This window comes from Pelodiscus sinensis, chromosome 20 (genome assembly GCF_049634645.1).
Source record: "Pelodiscus sinensis isolate JC-2024 chromosome 20, ASM4963464v1, whole genome shotgun sequence".
NCBI lineage: Eukaryota > Metazoa > Chordata > Testudines > Trionychidae > Pelodiscus > Pelodiscus sinensis.
In genome coordinates this window covers 11340629-11367837 of record NC_134730.1, presented here as the reverse complement: position 1 = coordinate 11367837, position 27209 = coordinate 11340629, and the positions used below count along the sequence as shown (strand labels likewise).

General features: G+C 46.8%; 2 protein-coding genes across 3 annotated transcripts in view; one reads left to right on the top strand and one right to left on the bottom strand.

The window, feature by feature from the left end:
• Positions 1-27209, top strand: part of LOC102446731 (uncharacterized) — a 36236-nt gene that overhangs the window by 194 nt on the left and 8833 nt on the right. Inside the window, exons 2-16 of one of the 2 annotated variants that reach the window (XM_025178111.2) lie at positions 5381-5488; positions 6378-6453; positions 7793-7949; positions 8699-8744; positions 11590-11648; positions 11772-11807; positions 13681-13733; positions 14039-14171; positions 14531-14727; positions 14809-14854; positions 14966-15031; positions 20944-21003; positions 21348-21430; positions 21791-21885; positions 23602-24016. In XM_025178111.2, the coding sequence (XP_025033896.1) occupies positions 5381-5488; positions 6378-6453; positions 7793-7949; positions 8699-8744; positions 11590-11648; positions 11772-11807; positions 13681-13733; positions 14039-14171; positions 14531-14727; positions 14809-14854; positions 14966-15031; positions 20944-21003; positions 21348-21430; positions 21791-21885; positions 23602-23636 (1250 nt within the window). In that variant the 3' untranslated portion in view covers positions 23637-24016. Of the gene's footprint in view, positions 1-5380; positions 5489-6377; positions 6454-7792; positions 7950-8698; positions 8745-11589; positions 11649-11771; positions 11808-13680; positions 13734-14038; positions 14172-14530; positions 14728-14808; positions 14855-14965; positions 15032-20943; positions 21004-21347; positions 21431-21790; positions 21886-23601; positions 24017-27209 lie in introns of those variants that run through there. The other variant, XM_025178110.2, reaches the window with a different exon arrangement.
• H3-3B (H3.3 histone B) lies at positions 24957-26893 on the bottom strand. Its single transcript, XM_075903651.1, has 4 exons — positions 26753-26893; positions 26039-26186; positions 25775-25928; positions 24957-25658 (listed from the first exon to the last, which is right to left on the bottom strand). Exons 2-4 carry the CDS (start codon positions 26164-26166, stop codon positions 25530-25532), a joined length of 411 nt encoding a protein of 136 aa, XP_075759766.1. The 5' UTR covers positions 26167-26186; positions 26753-26893; the 3' UTR covers positions 24957-25529.

Genomic DNA, 27209 nt, shown 5'->3' with positions numbered 1-27209 from the left:
ATGCTGCTGCGAGTAGGGCAGGTGCTGGATAGTCAGAGGGCTTGGGGGAGACTCCAGAGCCTCGCTGACCTCATGTTTGGCTAAGTGAGGATTCCCCAGGCTGGGGCACAGCCCAGGACATGTGTCTTGCAGCGGATCTGAGTGCAAGTGTGGCGCTTACAGGGTTCCTAGTAAGGTTGTCATCTGCTGCCCTGGTCTGGCTAGTCTTTTTGTGGGGACGTTGGCCCTAAGGACAATGACCAGGGTCACTAACAAAGTCCTGAAATTAATCTCCGGGCCCATGGTGGGTGATTCAGTGAGATAACACCAATGCTTTGTGATGTAAGCATCCTGATGTTGTATTGAGATGCCATGGTGAGGGCATTTACAGAAAACCAGAAGGAATGGGGATGAGATTGTTCTGCACAGAGTAACCTTATTTGGGAACAGTACAGACACAGCATGATCAGCCCTGGGGAGAGTTTACCTCTCCTTGAAGTCTTGAGTGACCCCAATGTGACTGAATGAAGAGGCGGCATTAATATGCTCTGGTAGGAGCAGCTTGTAGCCCAGAAGATGGTTTGACCACCAGAGAATATGTGAGGGAAGTAATAAAATGGGAGCAAGGGAAGATCCTGGTACACACCCTATTGCCCATCTCCTCTGCACACACACAGCTGCCAGAACACCTGCTTCATGCCTTAGAACACTCTGTGTGCATTCCCTGGAAGAATGTCTATCTGCAAGGGCCTTAGACTCACTTGTCCTCATGGATTTTGAGCTGCCATCTGCAAAGCTGTCTCTAGATGAACAAATGCTGCTAAAACAACTGTACAGAATCTGCCATGGAGTCACCAGCCTAGCTAAAGAAAAGTCCTGCCTCTTCCTTCAGCCAGGCTGTAATAGACCTCAGTCACTTTTATTCTGGGTTGTCATCCTTTCCAGGTAGAATCCAGTTTCTCCTCCAAGGGAGGGTGGAGCCGCCATGCATTCTTTCTTTACAACCTTCTCCCCCCCCTCCCCATCTTTCCCTTTCCTGGAAACCAGCCATCCCTTCATATGCATATTTTGATACTATCTTTGGTATCTATAAAAAGCTTGTGCCTTTTATCTCTTTTGGGGACACATTTTTTCTGGTGACTGGTCCCTCCGCATTTTTTTTATTTTGAGGATGAGTTGGATGAAGGAACCCTGGATTCACTACTTTAATGTGTGTAGGGATGTAAGAGTGGAGTTATTTAAACAGGTAACCGTTAAGCTCATGCTTATTGGTTACCCCAACAGCTACATACAGCTCCTGGTCTGGCTCCTAGGAAGCTGCCTGCCACCCCACACTGCTCCTCTGATACAGTCAGCTCCTGGAGAGCCACTGTGCGTGTAACTGCTGTGCGTGTAACCGCTGAAATTTTCCACAGTTAATCAATTACACACATTATAACATCCCTACACCTTGGATACCTAGTAAAATGAAAGCTGTGTTGCAAATTTCTGTGTAGGGCTCAGACCTGTAAGATTAAAGGGCAAAGCAGGTAGCCCAGAGAAAACGAATCAATATTTACAGAAGCCAGCTATTGTATGCTGATATCGGCAGGTGGTTTGGCTTCAGAGAGTTTAATGCTGAGATGGTTTCTCACTGTGAGTCACTTTCCTTTCTTGGGCAATTGGGAGTGTCTCCGGATGCCTGTTCAGGAGTCAAACAAGCTGGCAGGAGGATTCTTAGATTCCTAGAAGAGTAGGACTGAAAGGGACCTCAAGAGATCATGTAGTCCAGTCCCCTGCACTCAAGGCAGAACTACGTGATAACTAGGCCATCCCTGACAGGTGTTTGTCTAACCTGTTCTTAAAAGCCTCTAATGATGGAGATTCTACAGCCTCCCTAGGCAATTTGTTCCAGTGCTAAACTACCCCGACAGGAAGTTTTTAACTACTGTCCAACCTTGCAGCAGTTTAAGCCCATTGTTTCTTGCCTATCTTCTGAGGTTAATGAGAACAGTTTTTCTCCCGTATGCTTTAACAACCTTTTATATACTTAAAAACTGTTGTCATTTCCCCTTTTGGTCTGCTCTTCTCCAGACTAAACAAACCCATTTTTTTCCCCTCATACAAGTCATGTTTTCTGAATATTTTTTGTTGCTTTTCTCTGGATTTTCTCCAAATCTTTCCCAAACTCAGGCACCCAGAATTGGACAGAATATTGCAGTTGAGACCTTAACAGCATGAAGTAGAGAAGAATTCTTGTCTTGTTTACAACAGTCCTGCTAATACATCCCAGAGTGACATTTACTTTTTTTCCTGCAACAGTGTTACACTGTTGACTCAAATATAGCTTGTGATTCACTATAACCCCAAGATCTCTTTCCACAGTACTGCTTTCAAGGCAGTCATTTCCCATTTTGTATGAGTGCAGTTGATCCTAAAAGTAGAGTACTTTGCATTTGACCCACCAGTAGATTGTATTTCCCTAGTTTAAGAGAAGGTCATGCAAGACCATATCAAAAGCTTTATTAAAGTCAAGACATACCACATCTACCACTTCCCTGCTATCCACAAGACTTATTACTCTGTCAAAGAAACCATTCAGGTTCATTTGATACAATTTGTTCTTGAAAAATCCAACACTCCTCCCCTTTTTCCCCTATCCTTCCTTCCCTTCTATATCAATATTCCAGTCATTATCCCACCAATCTGCGATACCAGCTATCTCATAGTTGTGTTTATTCACTATCATTTCCAGTTTTTCCTGTTTATTCCTTGTACTTCTCATATTAGTATACACAGATCTGACACTGCTTTTATTTCCGCTCTATGTTCCCTCTTGCCTCTCCCTCATCCCTGCTATAGTGGTTCATGATTCTTCCAGATTTTGACCTGTCTCTCTCTCTCTCTCTTTTTTTAAACTTGAGGGCTTCTGTCTCTTGCTCCCATTGAACTGAGCTGAAGGCCCTCCTCTCTAGGTTAGCCAGTCTGTATCCAAAAATACATTTCCCCTTCTTCAATAGGTAGATGATACCTCTGCTCAGCAGTCCTTCCCAGAACAGTATTCCTTGGTGAAGGAAATAGAAACCCTCCTGGCATAATGATTCTTCATTGCTGTGGTGGGTTGGTTGTAGCAGGGCACTGTCTAACCAGCACTCAGTGTCCTCCCTGTGACAGAGCCATCTCCTCCTCCTGAAGGGGTATAACAGCGTCCTCTGTAGCTGGATAGCCTTGGACGTCACCATATGAATTAGGGATGTTAAATATCGATTAATTGGATAATCAAGTAACGTCATAAATTCTTATTGGGTAGTTGACTATTCTGTAGTCCCCGGGGGCAGGCCCAGCAGCCAGTGCACTCCAGCCTTACTCTCAAGGAGCCCCCTGCCACTCTGTGCTGCTGCCTCTATATCAGAGGCAGCAGCACACAGTGGCAGGTGGGAGCTGATCCATGAAGGAGCCAGTTGGACTGGCTGCCTATTGCCCTGTGGACTGGCTGCCTGTTGCCCTGTGCTGCTGTCTCTGACAAAGAGACAACAGCCCCTGTCTCAAGGCCGGGGGAGAAGGGGGGTTTGAGCTCCCAGACCCGGTGTGAGCTGGAACTGAGCCAAGCTGCCTGCCCCTGCCCACCCGGGTCCAAATACACTTTAAATGCAGAGTCCCAGTAGGGGTAGGTCCCGGACCCAGCGTGAGCCAGGATTGAGCTGAGCTGCTGGCCAGCCTGCTAAAAAATTTACTGGCGGGGGGAGGGAGGGAAATTCCAGATGTGAATTTTCACTACATGCATCTGACAAAGTGGGTCTTTGCCCACGAAAGCTTATGCTATCTACATCTGTTAGTCTATAAGGTGCCATAGGACTCCTCATCGCTTATCCCTAATATGAATACTCTCGATGAATTTCTAATGTGCAGGGAGGCTTCTCAGCCTAGCCACCTCCTCCTGTAGTTCTCCTACTTGCTTCCAGAGAGATTCCACCACCAGGCACCTTTCATGCTGGCCGGTCTCCCCAGCCTGTCTTTCCATGAGTGGGAAATCCAGGTCAGAGTCTCTACAAATTCGTAGTTAGTTTCTCTTGTCGGGATACAGGAGCAGATAGAGGAGACAGGAGCAGTGTTAGCACTGGCGATGAGGCCTGTCCTAACCCTAGCAATTATATTATGACTCCCTTTCAAATTCCCCGGTTTGCTGCCCCCATTCGCTAGCTCACTATTATTTATACGCCACTAGCGATGCGCTCAGGGCTTTGCAGAACCAGCGCAAAAGCGGGTCTGAGCACCTGACAGTGAAGATTGATTCAGGAGAGTATGGGGCAGATGGGTTACAGCATGAGAAAGGAGGTGCTTCTGCCACAGCTGGGGTGACTGCTGCTGCTGAACAATCTGTGTAAGGAGACAAGGTCCTTAGTCCTCCTGATTTGCTCTCTCTGGTAGAAGTGCAGGCTCAGGTCCAGAAGTGAGGCTTGCTGTCAGGCTCTAGTTCTGTTGGCACCAGCTGGTTTCTTGTGCTGTACTAGGAAGTAAGAGAAGGCTGCTGGCTTTGGAGAAACGTGGCGGGAGCCCAGAGAGAGAGAAGAAAGTGAAACCAATCTTCTGCAGGGCAGCTCGTCCTGTCTCAGGCAGTGATCTGTGATTCCCCTGTTCCCTGGGACTTGTTCTAAGCCACTTTCTTTTGTATGTTGTGCTCCAGCTCCCCAGATGCTAACAGGGTTTACCCATCATCAGCAGTGAGGGAGCTGATAGAAAGGGAACAACAGCAGTTTCCAAGCTGCTGAAACCCCCATCCTCCTCATGAGTAGAAGGGAAGGGTGCTGGCTTTTGTACCCAGTCCAGTCAGGCATCAAGCACTCCCAAAAGTCTCTGACCATCAAGGAGGGTTGAGGGTGCTTGACACATTTCAGTCTTGGATCTTCTGTGCATGCTTCAAATGAAAGACTGTGTGAACGCTTCACCTCATCCATGCACTTTACAGACACTACCTAATCCTCCCTGCCTCCCTCCGGAGTGGTGGAGCAGTGCTGTCCTCCCTTGCCTAGGTAGGAAAACTCAGCCCCAGAGATTGGACTTGCTTTTGGCAGGGCTGACGTTAGAACTCGGGCAGGCCTGATGTCCAGGCCTGTGTTCTTTCCATAGACCGCGGTGCCTGTCGTGAGCCAGGCCTGAAGCAGGAAGTGAGTTTGTTTTTCTCCTGGTGTTTACATTGATCTTATATCTCTGGGGGCTGAGCACATGATTTGCCCAAGTGACTTGAGTTTGGTCCATTCGGGGTCCTGCCAGCCCCATGGAACAGCCCAATGGTAACTGACTGCAGGAGAGTTATTCCGTGAGCTGTTGCTTTACGTCTGGCTAGAACAGCAGCTTGTCCAGTCCCATGAGATGATGTGAACAGGCACCCTTCACGTTCTGCTTGCCTCCCACCTTCTCACAGCGTGCATCCTCGGCATCAAGGAGGGGAGCGGCCCATGCACTGACGCTTTCCCACACCTAGCCCCCTTCTGCGAGATCCTGGAAACGATCCTTCGAAAAGGAATTCAACGTGAGTGATCGCTTCTGCTCTATGCGTGCCGCAGGGTGGGGGCAGGCCTGGGAGGGGGGAAATGGCACAGACTAGTGCATGCTAGGGGTGTAAGAGAGTAACCATTTAAATGGTTAACCAATAAACATCAGCCTTTCAGTGTCCATTATGATTACACACCAGCTCCTGGCCTTGCTTCCAGGGAGATGGCTGCCCCGTGCTTTTTACTGCAGAGCCCACAGTGCAGCTGGCTCCTCAGGAGCAGGGCTGGCAGACATGAGTCAGTACATGCTGGGAGTCAGCTTATCCTCTATGCCGGCTCCCCGCGTACACTGGCTTCGGCTGCCAGCCCTGCTCCTGGGGAGCCAGCTGTGCTGCGGGCTCTGCAGTATAAGCTTTATACTGCAGAGCCCGCTGTGTGTGTGTGACCCCTAGGATTTTTAACGGTTACTTTTTTTTTAACTGTTTTTTCGCATCTCTAGTGCATGCCGTGCTTGTCAGGGATGTGCAGAGGCAGGAACCACAGATGCCTCGAACTCCCTGGGGAATCATAACGACAAGTCCTGTGGCACCTTATAGATTAACAGATTTATTGGAGCATAAGTTTTCATGGGCAAAGACCCACTTCGTCAGATGCATGCATGCATCTGACAAAGTGGGTCTTTGCCCATGAAAACTTATGCTCCAATAAATCTGTTAGTCTATAAGGTGCCACAGGACTTGTTGTTTTTGCAGATTCAGACTAACACGGCTACCCCGCTGATACCTGGAGAATCGTTTGTGTTGGCTGGGGGGGTTGCTCCATATGGACAGAATGACTGACTGCCTTTGCAGTCTCTCCAGGGGAATCGGGCTCCTTGTTCCCAGTCAGAAGGCCTTCCTAAAGGATCTTCTCTTCTTGCTCCTTCAGAACCAGTGTTGGGCTTCAAAAGACGAGATTATTGGCACTGGATAGAGCAACTGCCTCAGCAGGATACTTGTGGCTTGTGAGTGGCCTTTGCAGGACAGAATTCTGGACAGATGTTGGGTCTGTGGCATGAAAAATGGGCTGCGGTGTGTGATACTCTGGAATTGTGTGGAACTCCTCTGCTGGGAGGGGGATAACGTTCATATAGCTCCTCTATGAACAGCCCTTTGAAGCCATTTCTCCCCCCCCCCCCCCCGCCCTCCCGGACAGGTGCATGTATTCTGGTTAAAAGTGGATTTCCCCAGGCCCAACTCCCCAAGAAAGACTGTTTGGATAAATAGCCTAATTTTAAACAGATGCAAGGCCTTCTTCCTGATCCAGCCAATGGATATGACCCCTGGTTCCTGGAGACCCCCAATCCTTAAGGGAGGGATGGAAGGACAGTGTCTACTGAGGCCTGTAAGACTGGGTGTTTGTTCTGAGCTGTAGCAGTGATGAACTTAAAACCTCTTGGGTGAATTTTTAAAGGACTGCGTCTGCCAGAGGCCATTAGAGTGGCGGGGGGTGCGGGATCTCTGGTAAGCTTATTAGCATGTGTGAAAGTTCCTTAATATGTGTTCTCTGCAGTGCTTGTACCTTAAGAACACAGTAAACTTGCATAGGGACAGGCCTGCTGAGAGGGGGCAGGCAAAGGGGCCAATTGCCCAGGGGACTTAAAAGGGCGCAGAGGATGGTATGACTCGGGGCTGAGGCAGGCTGCCTGTATGCCCTCACTCTGTACCATTCCCAGAAGTGGCCAGCTCCATCCCTCTGGTGCCTAGGGGGTGTCTCTGCGTGGTCCCCATGCCAAGCGCTGATTCTGCAGCACCCATTGGCTGGGCAGGGGCAGTGCTTGTGGGCAGTGGCATCTGGAGACCTCCTGGCCCCCCTGCCTGGGAGCTATTACCATAGGGATGTGCTGGTAGGTTTTGGCAGCTGCCCAAGGTAAGTGCCATCACTCCAACCCCCTGTCCCAATCTAGTGCCAGCACCCAATTCCCTCACCGAGCCTGCATCTCAGCCCCTGGCACAGTATGATCAGGGGGCACTGCCTCCTGGAAAGAACCCGGTGAGACTGGAGTGAAACACGTCTCCACTCGAAGTGATGGCCAGGGAAGCAGGAAACCTGAGATTGGTGCTCTTGCTGGACCCTAAAGGGGGTATACAGGTGTAGTTGCCCTGAGCTGTGGCAGGTGGCATGATGGAAACTGGCACAATTACAGCTCTTGGGAGACAACCCCATTACAAGTGAGTGACCGAGACCCTTTTGGAAGACATCCCGAGCCTGGGAATGGGACATCACTGTAAATGTTTCCTGGCTTCAGAGCTGAAATGAAAAGTGGGAATTCCTAGCGTCTCTTAATTTTTCTTCTTTTATAGGGTAACCCCCTTGTCAATCATGATAGAGAAAGCCAGTTCTTGTGAGAAGGTACTGACAGCACAGGGACGAGGGCGGTACTTCCTGCGCCTAGCTTTAAATCAGAAGTTACTTGCTACTGCCATTCAACAGCTGGTTCGGTCTCCAAAGCTGCTGGAGGTAGGAAGAGCTTTCCCCATGAAATGCCTTTATGATGAGGGTCAATAGAGAAACCAGTTTTGGCTAAACTAAGAACTGGCCAAAATCTTGGGTCTAAGGAGAAAGATGTATTTATTTATTTTGCTTGAACCGATATATCTTGTAACTGCAGCCTGGCCAAAAATAGGAAAAATCTGAAATCTCCCTTGAATTCTTTAGGCCAGGCAAACAGGCTCCACAGGATTCAAATAAAAATCTGGGCTGCTGGATGCCAGGCTAAAACCACCTCCCAGAACTTCTTTGAGTTCATTCCTCCCTGTTTGCACAGGTTGAACATCTCTAGCTCGGCACCGTTGGGATCCGACTGGTTCCAAGCCAGAGAATTTGCCAGACCACGGGAAGTCAATATTGTCTAGTAGCATTACCCACACTTCCACTGCTTGCTGGGCTGTTAGAGGACATTTAGGGGTAAATTAGAGCTAAATAACAGCACTGAGTCAGGACTGGTGGCTGTAAAAAAAACATTATGGGACCGCGGGAAACTTGGCCACACCCAGGATAAGTGGACATCTGGCTAACTAAGATCATGCCAGACCACAGATGTTGCCAGACCAGAGAGTGTCAGACCAGAGTGGTTCAACCTGTACCACAGATGCAGTTTAAAGTGTAGAATTTAAGAAATTTTTTTGGCCATGTTGTTCAGTTCATGGCATAAAACTAAATCATGTGTATTTCTGTGTGTGTTTTTGTTTTACATTTCTTAATTTCAGTGTTACGATCCTCTCATCTCAGTGCTGGGAAATGAAGATTTCATGGGTAAGATTAACATTTCCTCCAAAATTCAGTAACGTTACTTAAAAGGACACAAGTAGTTGAGATGTTGGTCTAAAAACATGTATTGCCTATTTATGAAGTGAAGCTGATTGAAAGCCTGGGTATGCAGTGTTGTATCCTGAAAAACCTTCAGTTCCTGGATTTATTATAGCTTCCATCCTGCACTGCTTATTCATTCACCTCCTTAGGAATTTTATCTGCATAAGGACTCTGTGATGGGACCCTTTCAAGTGATGAAATGAGATTATTAATTTGCAGTGAGGATGAAATTTATTCCTCGTGTTACTCCATAGACTTCAGCAAAGTTTATATCAGTGAATGAATTTGTCCTTCAGTACTATAACCGTGGTTATGAATGGTTATAAGAAAACTCTGTCCTCTAACCAGGACAGAAAGGAAGGATGGGCTGGCAACTCCAAGAACTGGGTTAAATTTCTGGCTTTGCCACAAAATTCCTTTATGACCTTGGGCAAGTCATATAGTCTCTCTGTTCTTCAATTTCCCATTTGTAAAATATGGATTCTCCTACCTCCTTTCTTCCACCCTGTCTGTTCAGCTGCAAACTAAACTGGGGTGAAGACAATACAATCAAAGGAGGACTCTAAGCACATCCGTGATACCAGAAAAAATCAGCCTCCTTTTATTCAAAGAGCTTTGATCTTGTGAGGATGTTTTATTTTTGTAAGTTTTACTAAATCTAAAATGAAGAGAAGTAACACTCAGGGTTTTTAAAGCCAGTGGAATAGTTCTTGTTTGGATCTAAACCTCCTACTCTTCCCCCTCCCCTCCCTCACAGCATTTGCAGACCAGGCATCACAGCCCCAGAACTAGAGCAGAGAGCAAAGCTAGTCTCTGTTTAATTGTCTAGGCAGAAGGAAGTGAGTGGCCTTGATGCTGGGAAGGTACATTAGACATTAAGATTCAGTTTCAATCAATCACAAGGTTTTATCAGGGACCTGAGATATGGAAAATTAAGTAGGATGATTTATAATGGTCACAGAATGGCTTTTAAACCATTTTGGACATCTGTTCATGTAGTTTTATTTCCTGCTAGTATTACTAAAGTGACACGCACTTAAAACAAGGGTATATGGAGTAGGGGTGTTAGCATATAGCTGAGTAAATGATTAACTAATAAACCTGGGCTTATCAGTTAATCCTATTGACTACACGTGCTTCCTTTCCCCACCCCCTTTCTGCCTCTGTATCAGAGGCAGCAAGTGACAGGGAACAGGAGCCGGTGCCTATGAGGAGCTGGCTTTAAGCAGGCTGCCCACAGCACCAGATCCGCCTGCCCTACCACCCCCTTACTTCTGCCTCTGATAAAGAGGCAGCAGTGTGGAGAGTGAGAGGGGCAGTTGGGAGCCAATACGCACAGGGAACCAGTTCCCCACAGCACCAGCTCCTTAGTGCCACCTGTCCCCCCACCCTGCTGCCTCTATCAGAGGCAGCAGCGTGGAGCAGGGAGGGCTAGGGAGGCTGCCACAAAGCAGGCTCTGTCTGTGGAGGGGTCCAAGCTCCTTGCGGGCAGAGGCTGTTCCACATCTCACAGAGCAGCCTCTGTCCGTGGAGAGCTCAAATGCCCCCCTACCATGAACAGGGGCTGCTGCCACCCTGCACTGCTGCCTCTGTATCAGGGGCAGCAGTGTGGGGCAGCAGGCATCCGGCCTGTGAGGGGAGCTGGTTTTTAAACTGGCTCCCCTCATGGACCAGCTCCCGCCTGGCACCCCGTGCTGCTGCCTCCAGAGCACACTGGCTGCCAGTCCTGCCCCTGGGGAGTATCAAATAGTTGTGTAACTGATAATATTTTATGCAGTTGCACAACTATTCAATTACACAATAGCTAACTTCCCTAATATGAAGTGAGTCAGTTCATTTGGCACATCCTGCAAATTCTAGGTACACAAGTGCCATTAGCAAAACTACCCTATCCTGGGAGACTGTTTGGTACAACAATCTTGTGGCCCACTGAAATGAAGTGGGACCACTCATGTGGCCCGTTCACTAGCCTATATTGCCCATGGCTGTGGGTGTTCTTGCAAAAAAAGACTAGCATTCACAAGGCCTTAGAATCATGGATCTGACCAGCTGTAAAGCTGACAGGGGTGAAAAACCAACATTCCGGAAGTGAAGATATAAAAGACCTGCTAACCACCGGCAGCTCCCTCTGTGTCCACAGGCTGGTGTGCTCATCTAGCCTCCCTTTCCCTGTCCAGAGGGCTGCTTGTTTTTCCATAGATGAATTAGAATTCTGTTGTGTGCAATGAGGTTAGTTTTGTTTGCTGTGTGGTTTTGGTCCAAGTTCTGTGGCTGCATGACCTAGCACAGCGCTCCTACCGTGCATGCCTGCAGAGAGCTGGAGTCTTTTCCTGGCTCGTTCACAGCCTTGCTCTGGGAGCTTAGGCCCTGATCTTGCAATGGTCTCAGTCCGGTTGACCAGTAAACTGGTCAGTGACCCCATGACCAAGTCACTCTCGTTTTCCCTGCTCTAAAATGGGGATATTAATTCCTGTTTCACAGGCTGCCATGAGGTTAATCCTTTGAGGTTGGTAAAGTGCTTTGAGATCCTTGGCTATAAGGCACTGGAAAAGAGCAAAATATTGTTGAGCTGTACGGTTGGGCAAGTATTGTTATTCTTAACCCAGTATGGCACTGAAGATTTAAAACTCCAAATTGGAGGCCATATTCTTCATGCTCTCTACTAGTTCCATGGAAAATCTGGACCTGATCTGGACCTCTGCAGTGTCCCTGAGTCACAGGTATAAGTCAGGATGCAGCTGCTGAGGAATCTGGCAGTAATGTTAGCCCTTGGTTCCCCCCGTTACAGAGCCATTCCTCTCACTGATGCTGGTGGTGTCAGAGATGAATTTCTCCCTGGATCTGCAGGTACTGTAATAAACTGGTCAGGGCAGCAGCTTAATACAGGGGTGTGTGTTTAATACAACTCTGTGCGCAGAGATCTTCGTCTCCTTACTTGACAGTAGTTGCTCTGCTGTGCTTTGCCTGCAGAATTCCAGTTTCTTGGATGAAAGTTGGCTGCTGCCGGTAAGATTCTGCTCTTCCTCGGAGGTGGGATTCAAGGTTTTATTCTTCTTCCTTCCATCTGCTCGGTGGCCCCTTGCTGAATACCAGGATCATAATCATAGAATGTTGTTAGACTCCAAGAGACAGTGCCAGATTAAAAATCATGGGCTAGATGTTCAGCTGGTGCAAATCAGCATAGGTACATTGCTCTGCACTGACTTCAGTCTGATAACATGGGCTGAGAATCTAGTCCGTTATGTGATACATTAACTTAAAGAAGCAGCAGACATTTACTTCCCTGCTTTGCTTTATTCCCAGGGGTCCCTTGGATCATTCCTGCTAGTAAAGTGAAGTAGGTAAATCAATGTTTGCAGGACTCGGGTTAAGTGACTAACACTGCAGATATCTAGAACTGAAGGAATTTCCTTCCCACAGTTATTACTGGTGCTCTTGTACAGCTTACATTTCTCGGGGGTTAAACAATGAAAATAGTCTGGTCAGCTTCACTCAATTTCTTTTTTTGTTTTGTTTCTCTGGGGGGAATACAGGGTTAGCCTGTGTGTGTCCTGCAGACTTATCCTTCCAGAGTCTGCCTTGATCCTGCCTAAACCCCAGGTTAGAGACGTGTGTCGGTGAAGTCACAAAGCTGCCTTCGTATGGGACCTGGAACCCAGGGCTCCACTGTCTCATAGGCCAGTGACCAAAGGTCATTACAACATGGCAATCTAAGCAAGGTCGAGGGAGGCATGGCTTGTAGCCGTGGCGGCCCCCGTCCAGTTTCTAGCAGGCTGTGTCTGTCTCACAAAGCACCACTGCAGTCAGTGCTCTTGTTGGCAATTGCAGCAGAGAGGCTGAAGTCTGAACAAACTTTGGCTGAGGTGGGCATCATAGGCGGGCATTGAGCAGCCTCTGGAAAACATAGCGGTGGTCTCTCAAGGTTGGGTTGCAGCTCACTGTTGCTGCACCTCTTCTGTGGATAAATGGATGACCTCCGACTACAGAGGTCTTAGCCTGGCATCTCAGAGCAATTCCCCTGTCAAGGTTGGTCCCCACCCTGGCACTTGAAGTGCAGAAGGTGGGGGCCTGCAAGAGACTTTAAAAATACTCTGCCAATAAGGGCTTCTGCTTAAAGACTCCCCAAGGTCACAGATTCCCCTGACCTTGGGCAGTATGCTGCCACAACCCTTTGAGAACCCAAGAAGACACAATTGGGAATTTCTTCCTGTGGGTACCCTCAAGTTCCTTAACCCACCCTCTGGAGAGAGCTTGAAAACAAACTGTTATTTCCCTAATAGCTGACCTTGCCATTTAAGGCATGTGAACACAGAACCTCCTGCTTCTAGGACACAGGGATCAGATCATAGTCTTAAAAAGGTGATTTTATTAACAAAACACAGAGGACATGCTTGGTAGGTGTTAGAGCAATTGAAAAAGATTAATCCATAACATTAAAAACACAGAGAATTGCTTCCCTGGGATTCAGTTAAAAAATCACCGGGGGGTGGGGTAGGGAGGTGTTTCATGGACTCAGCACAGAGGAATCCAAAAAATCCAAAAACAAAGAAAATAACCTGATTGTGTCTGACTAAATATTCCCTGTTCTAGTCACATGTCTGTTGTTCTAAGCTTTAGTCCTTCCCTTGGCATGGATATCACTGGAAATTCCATGCTTTCTTCCCAGCTCTCCTCTAGTCACACACAGACTGCAGCTGGAAGGTCTGTTTTCATTGGCTCTCCTGGCTCCCATTCAGCACATCCCCCAAATGTAAATGGGGCAAACACAAATGGGGACAGCTGAGCCCCTCCTTGGCAAGGCTGAAAGGGGCTGGAGAGGGAATTCTTGTGCTGCCTGGAGCTGCTGCTGGAGGCCGTGCTGACAGATGCTGTGTTCCAGGTGTGCGTGACCTATGAGACTGTACCCTGCAGAGAACTGGGGATGGTGCTCAGGTAAGAGATTGGCTTTCCTCCTCCCTTCCCCTGCTGTTTGACATCCCTGTGTCCATGCTGCAGTGGGCACAGGATGGATTTGGATGCTGCTGTGATCTATGGGTCTGAAATGTAAGAATTTCTCAGTTCAAAAACAGAGAGGAAAAACAGCGTTGGGTCTGCCCAGTGACGCCGGCTGTTTAGGCCAAGGGACATAGAGCCTCATTAGTTATTCTTTTGGCCTGAGGACTCCCGCCTCCCCAGCCACTAGGGATGTTTTCATGCAGTCCTTCCAGCTGAACTTTGTGTCTCGGCTGTGCCCTCAGATACTTGGACGGCCGGATCTTCGTCATCGAGGTGCTTCCTGAGAGCCAGGCTGAGGTAGACGAGGTGGTGCTGGCTGGAGACGTCATCGATGAGATCAGTGGCTTTTCCCTGAGAAATGCACGCAATGGACAGGTGGGGGAAGCGCCCATGGTCAGACTAATGCCTGCCTTCGGAGGCTGATGGGGTGCTCCCTCTCTTGAGATCCTGTCTGAAGTGGAAGCCTCACTGGTCTAGGGTAGGCAGAGGGATGAGGTATCTGGTGGTGGAATGGCTACAGAACCGTTTCCACAAGCTCTGTGAGCAGGAAAGGGAGCTGTTGGAGGACTTGTGTTTTGGCAGCTTGAGGTTTGATCCCAGGAGTGAGGCCAGGCTGGGTTGTTGTTCCATTGTTAACACTGCTACACCACAGAAAGCAGGCAGAGAGGGAGGGATTGGCATATGATCCAAGCCCCCTTCCTCAATGGGTGCCCTGGCTCTCTCCTCCCCCTCAGGCAGGGACTGTGCTGCAGAAGCTGAAGGGCAAGCCACTGAGCTTCTGCTTGATCCGGTGGAAGTGGCATGATGGAGGAATGTACAAGCCACTGCTGCCCTACCTGAAAGTGCTGCGGGAGAAGGTCCCCAGCTTCCAGCTCCAACATGAGCACAGACGCAAAGAGGAGAAGGCGGAGCGGTGTCTGCAGGGGGGCAGGTGAGGCTGGACAGACCTGAGGAATGTGCTCTGTGTTGGAGGGATGAGATGTGCCTAGTGGTTCTGTTTCTTTCTCCCCAGACTACTTTACAACCTGCGGTACTTGGGCCAGGCCAACGTAGGACAGGTAAGAGTTGTGATTCCAATGGACTGGAGTGGGAGGGTTTCTTGTCCCCACTGACTTTCATTTAATGTGCTCATGATTTTATTTACCCCCTCGCCCACAATCTGTTTTCAGTACGGTGGCAAAGAGGTGTTGGATCAAGGCATACCCATGGTGTTAGAGCAGCACCTGTGCCCACAGGTGAGTATCTAGCTGTGATCTCACAGGAAGACTGGCAGAGAGGAGGTTGTTTGTGGTGCCTGTGCTGTTCTAGATTCTCAGCTCTTTGGGTTTCTTTGGTTTAATCTTCAGCTTGTAAGGGCTTGCTGGTGGGCGGGGGGATTACTTGTTTAGTAAGTATAATTTTTCCTGTCCCCCCCCCCCCCCCCCCCCGCGTCAGATTTCTTTGTTTGGGAATTTCCTTAATTTTTAATGTCCAAAAAATCCTCCCCTGCTCCCCGGCACTGGGTGTATGTGTGGCAGGGATTCTCAGGAACTAAAGCTGTAGACATTTGTGAAGTTCATTGTTCTTGAAATGTTTGTCCTTGCTGAGAACAGATGGGTTAAAAAAAGCATTCGGCACTGGAGAAGCTCTAAGCCGCAATGACTATTTGATTTTGTAGTGTCGACACTTCCTGCACTCTCCAGATTCTAAGGAAAAACGCTTCTTACCCACAGCTTTAAGCATTTCAATTCCCAGTCAAATGGGTCACTCTGATCAAAAGGCAGTGCGAGAACAGGGCTTGGAATGGAAGTCTAGACTCAGCTGTAACTATGGATTGGCTTTCGTCCTTCATGTGGCTGCTACAAGTGACATGTTTCCTGCCATCCCGTAGGTGAAAGTCTTCCGCCTTCATGCAGTGGCAATGGAGGCATTAGCTAAGAAACTAAGTATGTTCTAGGGTGAGTGTATAGGAGAGCTCAGGGAAGAGCTTGTGTGTTTGGAAGGTGTTAGCAATACAGTTAGGATTCCCCTTTGGTTGTCAAACCTAGTGAGACAGAATCAAATGGCTTGTGCATTTGTAAGAGTCTGAAACAGTATTTGGTGCTCAGCTTGTCAGTGTCTATTGCATGAATCAAAACAGAATGGGTTGGGGAGACTGTATTTTTTTTTTTCCCTTAAGGAACGCAGAGCGCTTGAGAACCATATCTCTGTATTTTGAATTCATGCACCAAGAGTCTTAAGTGCATATGCAACAAGTATCTGGGATACTTATATATTGGGCATTTATGTTGAATATTGTTACTACTGTATCTACAGAGGCCTGGTAGAAGTGCTGCTAACAGAAATTCTCCCATTCCTTTCAGCAGAAAGCTATGTGGTCATTAAACTTTGAAATTTAAAATTGCATTTGGTTCACCCTTGATTAAGTGGATTGAGTTGATACAGGCTGGCCAGAACGGCTCATTGTGACATGGTACCGATTACAAAGAATGCCTTTGTTCTTGAGGAAAACAATGTGTTCTCTGCCCTGTAGAATTATAATCCTTGATGGATAGAAGGCCCAAGTCCAATGGCATGAAATCCATGAGGATTGGGAGTCTCCTGTCCACTGCAGCCTTCATCCGCCTTCATAGCCGTTGTAGCATTACCCTTGCTATCCTCCGCCTGTTCTGCTGTTGAGGACGTTTAGGATCGTTCTTTGTCTAGTCTCTCCCCCTTGACCTTGCTGCCACGGGTGACCCTACCAGGAGTACAAGACTCCTTATGGCATCGCTCTCGGGTTCATTGGAACGCGCAAGCCCACTCACCACGACGAGGTGACGACCCAGAGAGTGAGGTGTGGTGGCTGCACCACATTAAAACAAGTCATGCACAAGCGTCTTCCTATGCGCTACTCTTCTAAGCTTAAGCCCTACAGCGACTGGCAAATGACGACAGGAGCAGGATTGTGAAATCCAGAAGCTTTTAGTCGTGGATCAGCATGTAGGCAGTGGATGTGTGTATCAGTCATTCCATTTTAAGGACCGAGGTGGTAGAATGGTCTGGGGCTGCATCCACGACTGAGCAGCCCTACTGAGGATCCGTTCTGCTCACCCTGTATGGGGAGAGAGCTAGAAAAGGTGCCCTAAATCTAGTCTACCTCAGCCCCCGGCTAGATGACCACATCCACTGGGTTCACCTCTTTGCGGTCAAAATCAAAGGTTAAATTTTGGAACATGGAATATTCGGACTTTAATGGACAATCCAGACAGTGGACGACCTGAAAGACGCATGGTAATTATCGCCCATTAGCTCTGACAATTTAACATCAACATAGCTGCCCTGGCAGAAATGTATAGATCAGGAGGACAGCTAAGAGAAGAAGGCAGAGGGTACACCTTTTTCTAGAAAGAAACCCCAAAGGAAGAAAAACAAATTCATGGAGTAGGATTTGCCATCAAGAACGAACTGACAAAGATCCTATCTGAAGTCCCTGTCAGCACTAATGAGTGCCTCATGACTCTCCGCTTGAAGCCTGCCAAAAACCAACAGGCAACTGTCATGAGTGCTCACGCACCAACTTTAGATGCCGAAAATGCTGTGAAGGAGAAGTTTTACATCTAATTGGACACCTAGATTATGTCATTGTCTGCTCTCGGGATCAGCACGATGTCCTACTCACACGTGCAATGACTAGCGCTGATGACTGCCGGACCGATCACTGCCTCATCTGATCCATGATGGTGATTAGGATTGTCACCAAATGGAGAACTCGGAAGAAACTGATCCAATGAAAGATCAATGTACAAGGCTTGAAGGACCCCACCAGACGAAGTCCCTTCCAGATAGCGCTCCAAAGGAAGCTGCCGACAGAACACTCCTCTGAAGATGTGGAAGAACACTGGTGTCAATTGAAAAATGCCATAATTGGAGCTTGTGGAGAAACCATTAGCTACCAGGCCAGTAAGCATCAGGACTAGTTTGATGAGAATTATATGGAAATTGAACGTATCATTGAGGTAAAAAGGAAAGCCTTCAGGGCCTGGCAAAGTGACATCAACTGCACAAAGAAGAGAGAAGCACATGCCAAGGTCAAGGAAGATGTCCAGTGCAAAATAAGGACTCTGAAAAATCAATGGTGGACTGAGAAGGCATGAGAGCTCCAACATCTTGCAGAAATCAAAAGAGGTTTTTTTCAATGCCACCAAAGCTGTTTATGGACTGAGAATACCATGGAATTAATCCTGAGATCAAAGAATGGTACTGAACTCTTGAAAGACAGTGAAGCCATTGCTTCTCGCAGGAGGGAGCACTTTTACGAGCTCCTGAACTGCCCCTCCACCGTAGTCCCAGAATTCCTTGACTGAATCCCTCAGCAACTACCGAGGGACGATCTTGCAGTACTTCCTACCCTGAATGAGGTCCAAGCTGCCATCAAGTGATGAAGAGCAACAAGGCAACTGGACTAGGCGGAATCCCTGCTGAAGTCTTCAAAGAAGGCAGGTCAGAGCTCCACAAACAATTCTATTTCTTGAGTCTCAAGATCTGGAATAGGGAGTAGATACCACAAGAGTTCAGAGACACACTGATCGTTAGTCTCCTCAAGAAGGGTGACAAATCGGACTGTGGAAACTATTGCGGCATCTCCCTCCTGGCAATGGCAGGGAAAATCTAAGCTCAAATACTTGCAAATCGACTCCTGCCATTTTCAGAAGAAATTATCCCAGAATCCCAGTGTGGCTTCTGACCATTCTGAGGAATAGTGGGACATGATCTTCACTGCTTGGGAATTGCAAGAAAAATGTCGCCTTATACATGAGTTTCATTGATCTGACCAAGGTGTTCAATTCAATCAATTGTAGCGCCCTGTGGACCATCCTCTCAAAGATCGGATGCCCCAAAAAATTCATCAGCATCCTGAGGCTGCTTCATGACAATATGACTGCCACAGTGCGGAGTAACAACGGATCTCGAAGCAAGCCCTTTGAGGTCAAAATGGAAGTCAAATAAGGCTGCATAATTGTCCCATCACTGTTCTGCATCTTCATTGCCATGACCCTCCATCTCATTGACGGCAAGCTTCCAGATGGCGTGAAGATTGTCTATAGAACTAATGAGAAGCTTTTTAACCTCCGGAGACTGAAAGCCAAAAGCGAGACCTCCACGACTTTGATCATGTAGCTCCAGTACACGGATGACAATATGGTCGCTGCTCCTTCTCCCGTAGCTCTTCAGACCATCTTAAGTGCCTTCGCTGAAGCGTACGAGAATCTCGGCCTCATGCTGAACATCAAAAAGACCAAGGTGCTCCATCAGCCCTCGCCGACAGGACAATCTCATGTACCATCAAAGTCAACAGAGAACTGATGGAAAATGTGGAGCATTTCCCATATCTTGGAATTCTCTGCCAAATTCAACATTGATGCAGAAATCCAGCATTGCCTAAGCTGCACAAACTCTACTTTTCCCCACCTGAGACGAAGGGTCTTTGAGAACCTGGACATCAGTGCCACGACAAAGCTCCTTGTGTGTCACCTGAAGGAACTTGAACAATATCATCAACGCTGCCTCAGGAGAATCCTAAATATCCCTTGAGAGGACAGGTGCACAAACACTGGTTTCCTGGAAGAGTCATTGACGCTATCATCATCTACCAACAACTTTGCTGGACTGGTTATGTGGTCCGGATGCCTGATCAGTGCCTCCCAAAACAGAGTCTGATTTCTGAGATGAAGGAAGGACAGAGGAGCGTTGGGGGGCAGCGGAAGCAATTTAAGGACATGTTGAAGGCAAACATGAGAGAGTGCGTCATCAGTGTCGACACGTGGGAGAACCTTGCCCAGGACCGTCCCCAATGGAGAGCGGAAATCCATGAGGGGGTGGTGCAATTTGAGAGGTCCCATCACAGCACAAACAAAGAGAGGCTGAGGAGAAAAGAGCGGCAAAAACTGCCCCGCGTCCCTCCAATAGCCACCAGAGTCGGGCTGGTTAGCCATCTACAGATCCACAAATAGGGGTGTGACAGGAACACGTCCTACTCATTACTGAGTGACCACTGAGAGAGAGAGAGAGAGTTACAATGGAAGAGCCCAATTCTGCCACCCTCATGCCAGCTGAGTCAAACCAGACTCAGAGTAGGCACAGTGCACGCCTCCAAGTTGATCAGCAAATTCTGGGAAGACAAGACTGGTCATTTCTAATCAGATTTAAGGACACTAAAGGAGAACCCTTTAAAAATGTCAGGCCTCCTTTAGACCTCTTAAAGAAGGAAAATAAAGGCACAGACCAGGCATTGTTTTCTCTCTTCAGGTCACTTTCAAGGTTCTTGTCCTGTATCCTCTCCTGCCTTTTTTATATAGGCTCCATAGGGAGGGATTTTGTTGTTTGTCTGGCATACTAACCAGCTGTAAAGTGCGGTGTCCACCCTGTGATGCTATAGAAATGCTGAGGATTAATTTTATGGTTAAGTTGGCTGAGCGGGCATAGAACAGATGGGTATTGGTTTGGAGAGTGTGTGTGTGGAGGGGGACAGCAAGGGGGGGTGATGTGGCTGGCAAAAGCTGAGGAACATAGGCTAAATGAGAATCATATCCAGCTGTGTTTACAATTACTCTTTAGTCATTCAAGCTTGGTGGTTTTGTACTATGAATGTGGGCAGATTAATGTTGGCATTTAAGTTGGCAGAGCTAGGATTTTGAAGTTGTCACTAAGGATGTTAAGGAACGGGTATTTTGCTAATCGTATAGTTGATACAATTTGTATCGATTACACCAATTAGTTGATAAGGGGAGGCTCGCTCTGGAACTGCCGCACCTCTGCATTTTAAAGGTAGGTGGCACTGTGAAGATGGTGCTGGACTGAACCAGCTTTTAAGCCGGCTTCCCCAGCACTGGCTCCTGTCCCCCTCCTCTCCCCCCAAGCCACCACTACCAGAGGCTAACCAAAGATTATCACCATGGTTATTTTCATTCATGACCACACTGAATTTGAACCAAAGTCTGAAGAGCTGAAAACTAAATTCGTTAATTCGCTGCACCAACCATTTGTTGTGATCTGTGGATTTTGTCACTAGTGGGAGAAGGCTTCCCAAAAAACTATGCTTCATAAGATTTACATCACTCTTGCTTAAGTGTTCTCTTATTACCTTTCTCTAAAACAAATCTAAAAAGTTGTTTGTTTGTTTATTCAGGAAGTTTTATTTGATGTGAAAGAAACTGAAGTCCTCATACAAGAGAGAATCTCTTCCAAGGTGAGAGATATGTTCGAGTTTAGTTGAAGCATTCCCACATGTTGGTGTTTAAATACCCTGATTTGTGTCCTCTCACTTTCCTTAGCATAGTTTTACATTTGTGTTTTTAGCTTGTAGAATGTGCACTGAGCTTGGGGTGTACACAGTGATATAAGAACGAGAAAACTATTTTGTGTCATATGCATAGTGGCCGCAGCTCTGACTTCATTTTACATGGAAAAGAATTTCCCTTTGCAACAATCCATTTAATATCAAACAGTAGGTTCAGTGAACAAACACTGAAATTGAATCCTAAACTGTCAGCTTTGTTGCTAACCCAATCTCTCTCTTGACTTACACTGTAGGTTCTGATGCAATACCCCTATCCAGAGGTCTCCTGTGTGGGTCGCCGTCTGGACAGCAACAATCTTTTTGCCTTCTGTGTTGCGTAAGTGTTGATTGTGGGACAAACCTAGTTCAGAGGCCCTGTATTTGGGATCATGAATTTATCCATTACATTTTTTTAAAAAAGTTTTGAAAGATCTGTAGGTTGGATTTGGCATGCTTTCCCTCATGTGCCACAGTCAATAAATGGAAAAAGGGGGCTATGAGCAGTGGGTCCAATATGCGTGCCATCACTGTTCATGTACCTGGACCACTAGCCTTGCTGTTACTTTATGTGGAACAGGGACAGACACATCAGATGTGGAGAGGAGATGCTTTTATGGTACTTCCTGTACCCCATTTTAACCCCCTTTATGAATTACTGGATTTATTTTTGTCTATTGATAAGAATTTTTTTATTCAGGGTTTCACCGGGGACCCCGGAACACAGTACCTTTGACTGTCTGGTGTTTGAATCAAATTCTGAGACAGAATGTGAAGAAATTATCAAGAGAATTGGTAAGCAAACATCTTACAGTTTTAGATATAAATTAGAGTAAAAAGATGGCAATTCTTTGTGTCCCACCACATCCTACTACATGCAAGTACTGCCTTTCTCTTTGTGTTATCACATGTAGGTAAAAAAGAAATGCTATATGATCTTTTAAAGCAGGTATGGGGAACCTCAGGCCTCCTGGATCCAGCCCAAGGCTCAAGGTTCCCCCAACATTGGGCAGCCCCCTTGCCGCCCTACCATGGGGCTGGAGCACACAAAATCTACTAGCCTGCGACCTCCTAGGCCTGGTGTGTAATGGGAATGTGGGGTGTGTCTTTCTCCTTCAGAGGCAACATCAGTGAAGGTTTTTTTGCTTCTCACTTGTGCATTTTTCTGTGGGTAAGTGGCCCCCACCCCAAAAAGGTTCCCCACCCCATTTTAAAGCTTGTGCTTAAATGCCACTGAAGTTGATAACTTACATTAGAACACTTTAATGCTTTCCTGGATTAGGGCCTGAGCTTGAAGTAATTCTTCTCTGGAAAATGCTCAGTTAAAAACTGCCCCAATCACAAGATATAATGAGCTGCCATCCACGTGTGAAGTTTGGTGTTCTGGAAACTGTCCCTGGTGAGAACAGGTGAACTGAAAACATAAGGCATGGGGGAAAAAATGTAAACTACAAGTAACACACAAGTAACAATTTGCAACGTGTAGGTAAAATGAAACATTTTAATGCGACTTCTAAAGAAAATTCTGATGATTCTGTAATACTGTAGTTAAATTATTTGCCACATATCCAGCTGGCTTGGGTATTTCTACCAGATGCTACCTATGTTGCAGTATATCTCCATTCAGTAAATGGCATTGGTATTTGTAGCAGAGGGCTAATATTTAAAGATACTTTTCCAAGTAGTGTACTGAATTGAGCTGTAGAAAGTTACATAGCCTGCATGCCTTAGGTTTTATTTACCCAGATATCTACAGGTAGAAAAGACACAACAAAAAATGCAGCAATGAGTCTCAGAGCCCTGGTCAACTTATTTGAGCTTGCAGCATGGGGATAGAAATAGCTGTGTAGACATTTAGACTGGAGCAGACACTGGGCAAGAGTCTTGAAGTCTGGGGCTCTAGACTGAACATTTACACTATTTTTAGCTCAAGTCAGTTCAGCAGAGCTCTGAGATCCACTGCTGCAGGGTTTGTATGTTTGGTGGGGTTTTTTTGGAGGGGGGGGGGGCTGTGTAGCAACTCTAGGTACTTATTAGCATCTGAACATCTCATGATGCCAGTGAGATTGGGCAGTGCATTTATTGCCCATTTTATAATGGGGAAGCTGAAGCAGAGACTCAGCAACTTGCTCAAGGTCAACACAGTCTGTGCTAGAGCAGAACCTGGATTTACTAAATCCTAGTACCCTAACCATCCTTCATAATAAAATTAATGTGCAATATCCAGTTTGCATTATAAGGTACTTTCAAGTGATTTACATCATAATTTGATGCCTTTATTAGAATCTTTGTATTTGTAGAATCCTGCTGTACTGACATTTATTTTGATGCTGTAAAGTAGCCAAGATTTGGGGAAGAGGAAAGATGTTTTACATAATTATAAAGTGGTTGTTGCTATAACAGTCCTAAACTAATCATTCTGTACAGAGGAAAGAAAAACAGAGGGTGCTGGTACCACCCTCAAAATTTGAATATGCATGAATAACTGGTAATGAGTACTTGTTCCCTCAGCTGCTGGATTTAAACACACTGAATGGTTTGTCTGATGAGAAGGGGGATTTGATGGCTCTAGCGCTCTGAGCATCCTCCAGGCACTCCAGTGACCCACATTTGGAGCCCTGGTGACACTTTTCAGCTGTTGAGACCTTGACAACGGATTAAGAGGCTGTCCACCTGTAATATGAACTGAATTTTAGGATTTGATTTTTGAACTATTAAACTCTACAAGGAAGTATTTCAAATACATCCAGTTCTAAACAATTTAGTCTGAAAACCACTGCTTACTTTACTGCCCCGTCTCTCCATCAAACTTTTTTCTAAAAGAAGTTTCCCATGGAGAGTTTCACTAAGAGAGCTTTCAAATTTGTGGAATAAAACAAGATGGGAATAATTTAGCTGTTCCCAGTGTAAATTTTTCCATACCTGAGTAGTAGTATTGATGCAAACACCTAACAGATTAACAAAAAGCCCTCCCTCCCTAACAGCTCAAAGGACAAAGTAATCCATCACTAGAGTTACAGAAAAGCTGTTAAGAGTAGTGTGGGAGTGGGGTTAATTGAGCCTGCAGCTATTTTATGAGCAAGACTTTTCTTGCTTCTGCATGGAAGAAGTAGTTCAAGAGAATTTTTTTCCAAGAAAAAAAACTAAAACATTAAGAGTGAAACAAGAAGTTGAGACAAGGGGGATTTTATTCCATCTTGAACTTTCTCCATTTAACTCAAGTTACAGCTATGAGTAAGTTTAAAATTTTCAAAAGCACCTAAAACTTCATGGACTATCAACTAAGGGCCTCCCAAATTAGACACCTCACTGTTCCAACTGATCTCCTGCTTTTTGTTCCTTAAAAGTGCCAAGGAAGACATTTGGATAGTGATTTCAGAAGGGAAGGGAGTTAAGACCATGCTTTTCTAGACCACCAATAGCCTAATGGTCATAGCTTAGTCATTAAGTCAAACTGTTAAAGCCCTTTACTACAACCTGTTTAAAAAGATGTGCTTTGATTTTGGGGAAGGGAGATTAGTGTAGATCAATGATTCTTGAAGGTGAGTATCTCAAGCCTCTCACTCTCCTCCATAAAAAAAATTGCTACTGTGATTTAAGGAACCAGAACCAAGCCCTGCACCTGCCATTCTAGACAATACCAACTACTGCTTAAACACAACCTTCACAAAGTAGCCCAAAAGACAAAAAGCTCATATTTTCCCTGATTCAGCTCACTGATCATACAAGATATTAAGCTAGAGTAAGAACATTTCTAAGTAATATCCTACAACTATTAGGGACAGAGACTTAAACTCACTCCTTCAGAACACTTTATCCAGCTTACTATTTAATTCCATGGACACCAAATGACAGGACACCTCACATGTGAATGTAAAACATTTAATTTAAAAATGTTGACACTACAATATATAAAATAGCTATTATAAATGCACATAGTGTATTCTATAGCTGCCAGGTTTACGTTTTTAGGAAACTGTAAGTTACACTGTGGTTAAGACTTGTAGTTTCACCCTCTGTAAGTCCACATTCTATCACAGTGATGTATGGTCAGACTTAACAGCCCCAATTGTTAAACACTTGGATCAAGTCATAACCAGTTTTATTGCAAAAGGACCCTGTACACATTTATATCAATTCTAGTACCTTACAATTTTAGCTACCCAACAAGTCATTAACATACAGAAACATGCATGAGAAGCAAGAAAGATCACCCATCCCTTCTGCATATTAGCAACTTGTCACTCTTGAGCAACAAGGCTCACATCACTGAGGTTTATGTGAACAGTCACTTTTAGCATTCATCCTGAGTGAAAGATGGAATGACTTAAGTACAAATGCAACATATTATAAACAATTTCTTACAAAAAAAAGTCACAAATTAAAACCAAAGTATTTTACAGAATTTACTACAAAACACCATAAAAACCAGCTTTCACTTAAGCTCTCTCCCCCCGTATCCTGCGAGCCAGCTGGATGTCTTTGGGCATGATGGTGACTCTCTTGGCATGGATGGCACACAGATTTGTGTCTTCAAACAGACCCACCAGATATGCTTCACTTGCCTCCTGTTTTAAAAAGAGAGGCAAGAAAAGTGTTACCAGCCTTCAGAAAGCAACACGTGCTTCCCCCAGCTACCTAAGTTATAAAAGCAGCAGTTGAACCACTTGTAGTAGTACAATACCTGCAGTGCACCAATAGCTGCACTCTGGAACCTCAAGTCTGTTTTGAAGTCTTGGGCAATTTCCCTTACCAACCTCTGGAAGGGAAGCTTACGGATCAACAGCTCTGTAGACTTCTGATAACGACGAATCTCACGAAGGGCCACAGTACCAGGCCTAGAAGGAACAAGAAGATTTCAGTCCACATGGCTATCAAAACAGATGCAAATCTCAACTTACAATATACTCTCCAACTTGTCAGTACATCTACCAGGTTCTTTCCTTACCTGTAACGATGTGGTTTCTTGACTCCACCAGTAGAGGGAGCGCTTTTTCGAGCTGCTTTAGTAGCCAGCTGTTTACGTGGAGCTTTGCCACCAGTGGATTTACGCGCAGTCTGCTTTGTACGGGCCATCTTCTCTCACTTACCTAGAACTGAAACAGGCAGGTGTGACACAGGAAGATCCCTACCGCATTGACTGAGCTTTCTCCCTTCCTCCGTACATCCCACCCTCCATGCGTTTTGGGCACCCCAGCATGACGACACCAGGCTCCTCCAGGGGTACAGCTTCCCACGCAGAGGCGGGGGCCTCGCGCTGCCAGCCTCAGGCAGCAGATGTCCGTGGGCTGCCTTCCCTCCCCCGCGCGGCAGGCAGGCAGCCAGCGGGCTCCCCTGGGAGAGGGAGGAGGAGTCACCGCTCCCCCACCCCCGCTCCGCAGCGTGGCCCTTCTTGGCGGGAGGGGTGAGTCACGGTCGCCTCCTCTGCCTGCGGCCGGCCGGCGAATCCCAGGCGCTGCGAGGCCGGCTGCTGTCGCGAAGCAGAGACCGCAGGCGGGCCCATCAGAGCAGGCCGGGGTTGCGCTTCCTCGGCGAAGTCGGCCGGGCACGGACCGGCCCAAATCCCGTCCGACGTCAATAGGGGCTGCGCTCAGCAGCCGGTCGGCACATCCGATTGTCCCCAGAGGGGCCGATCGCTCTCCGGCGCGGGACAGCCACTCACCGCTTGCCGAAAAATCCGCCGGATGCCGCTGCTATAATCCGCTCTACGAACGAACCACAACCAAACCAAGGATCCCCCTCACTATGCCCTCCCCGCTCCGGGGACCCACCTTTTATAGCGGGGGACGGCATGCTGCGTGATGACTTCATAATACCTGGAAGCGGCGCACCTTCCCATTGGCTGGAGCTTCCGCCGGCGCCGTGCCGTCACAGGACACAAAGGCGGTGCTCCATTTCCTCAGCGCTGATTGGATGCAAACCTGACCGCCTATTGGTTGTTAAAGTAACACGCCGATTGGTTACTGTGAAACAGGAACGAGCCAATGAGAATTATCTGTGAATTTGTTGTTCTGATTGGATGAAATGGAACATGCTTTGGATCCTACCCTTTGTTGCAAAGCTCCACAATAGAAAGGCAATAGGAAAGCAGCGTGCGTGAATGTCCTAAGCGCAGCTGG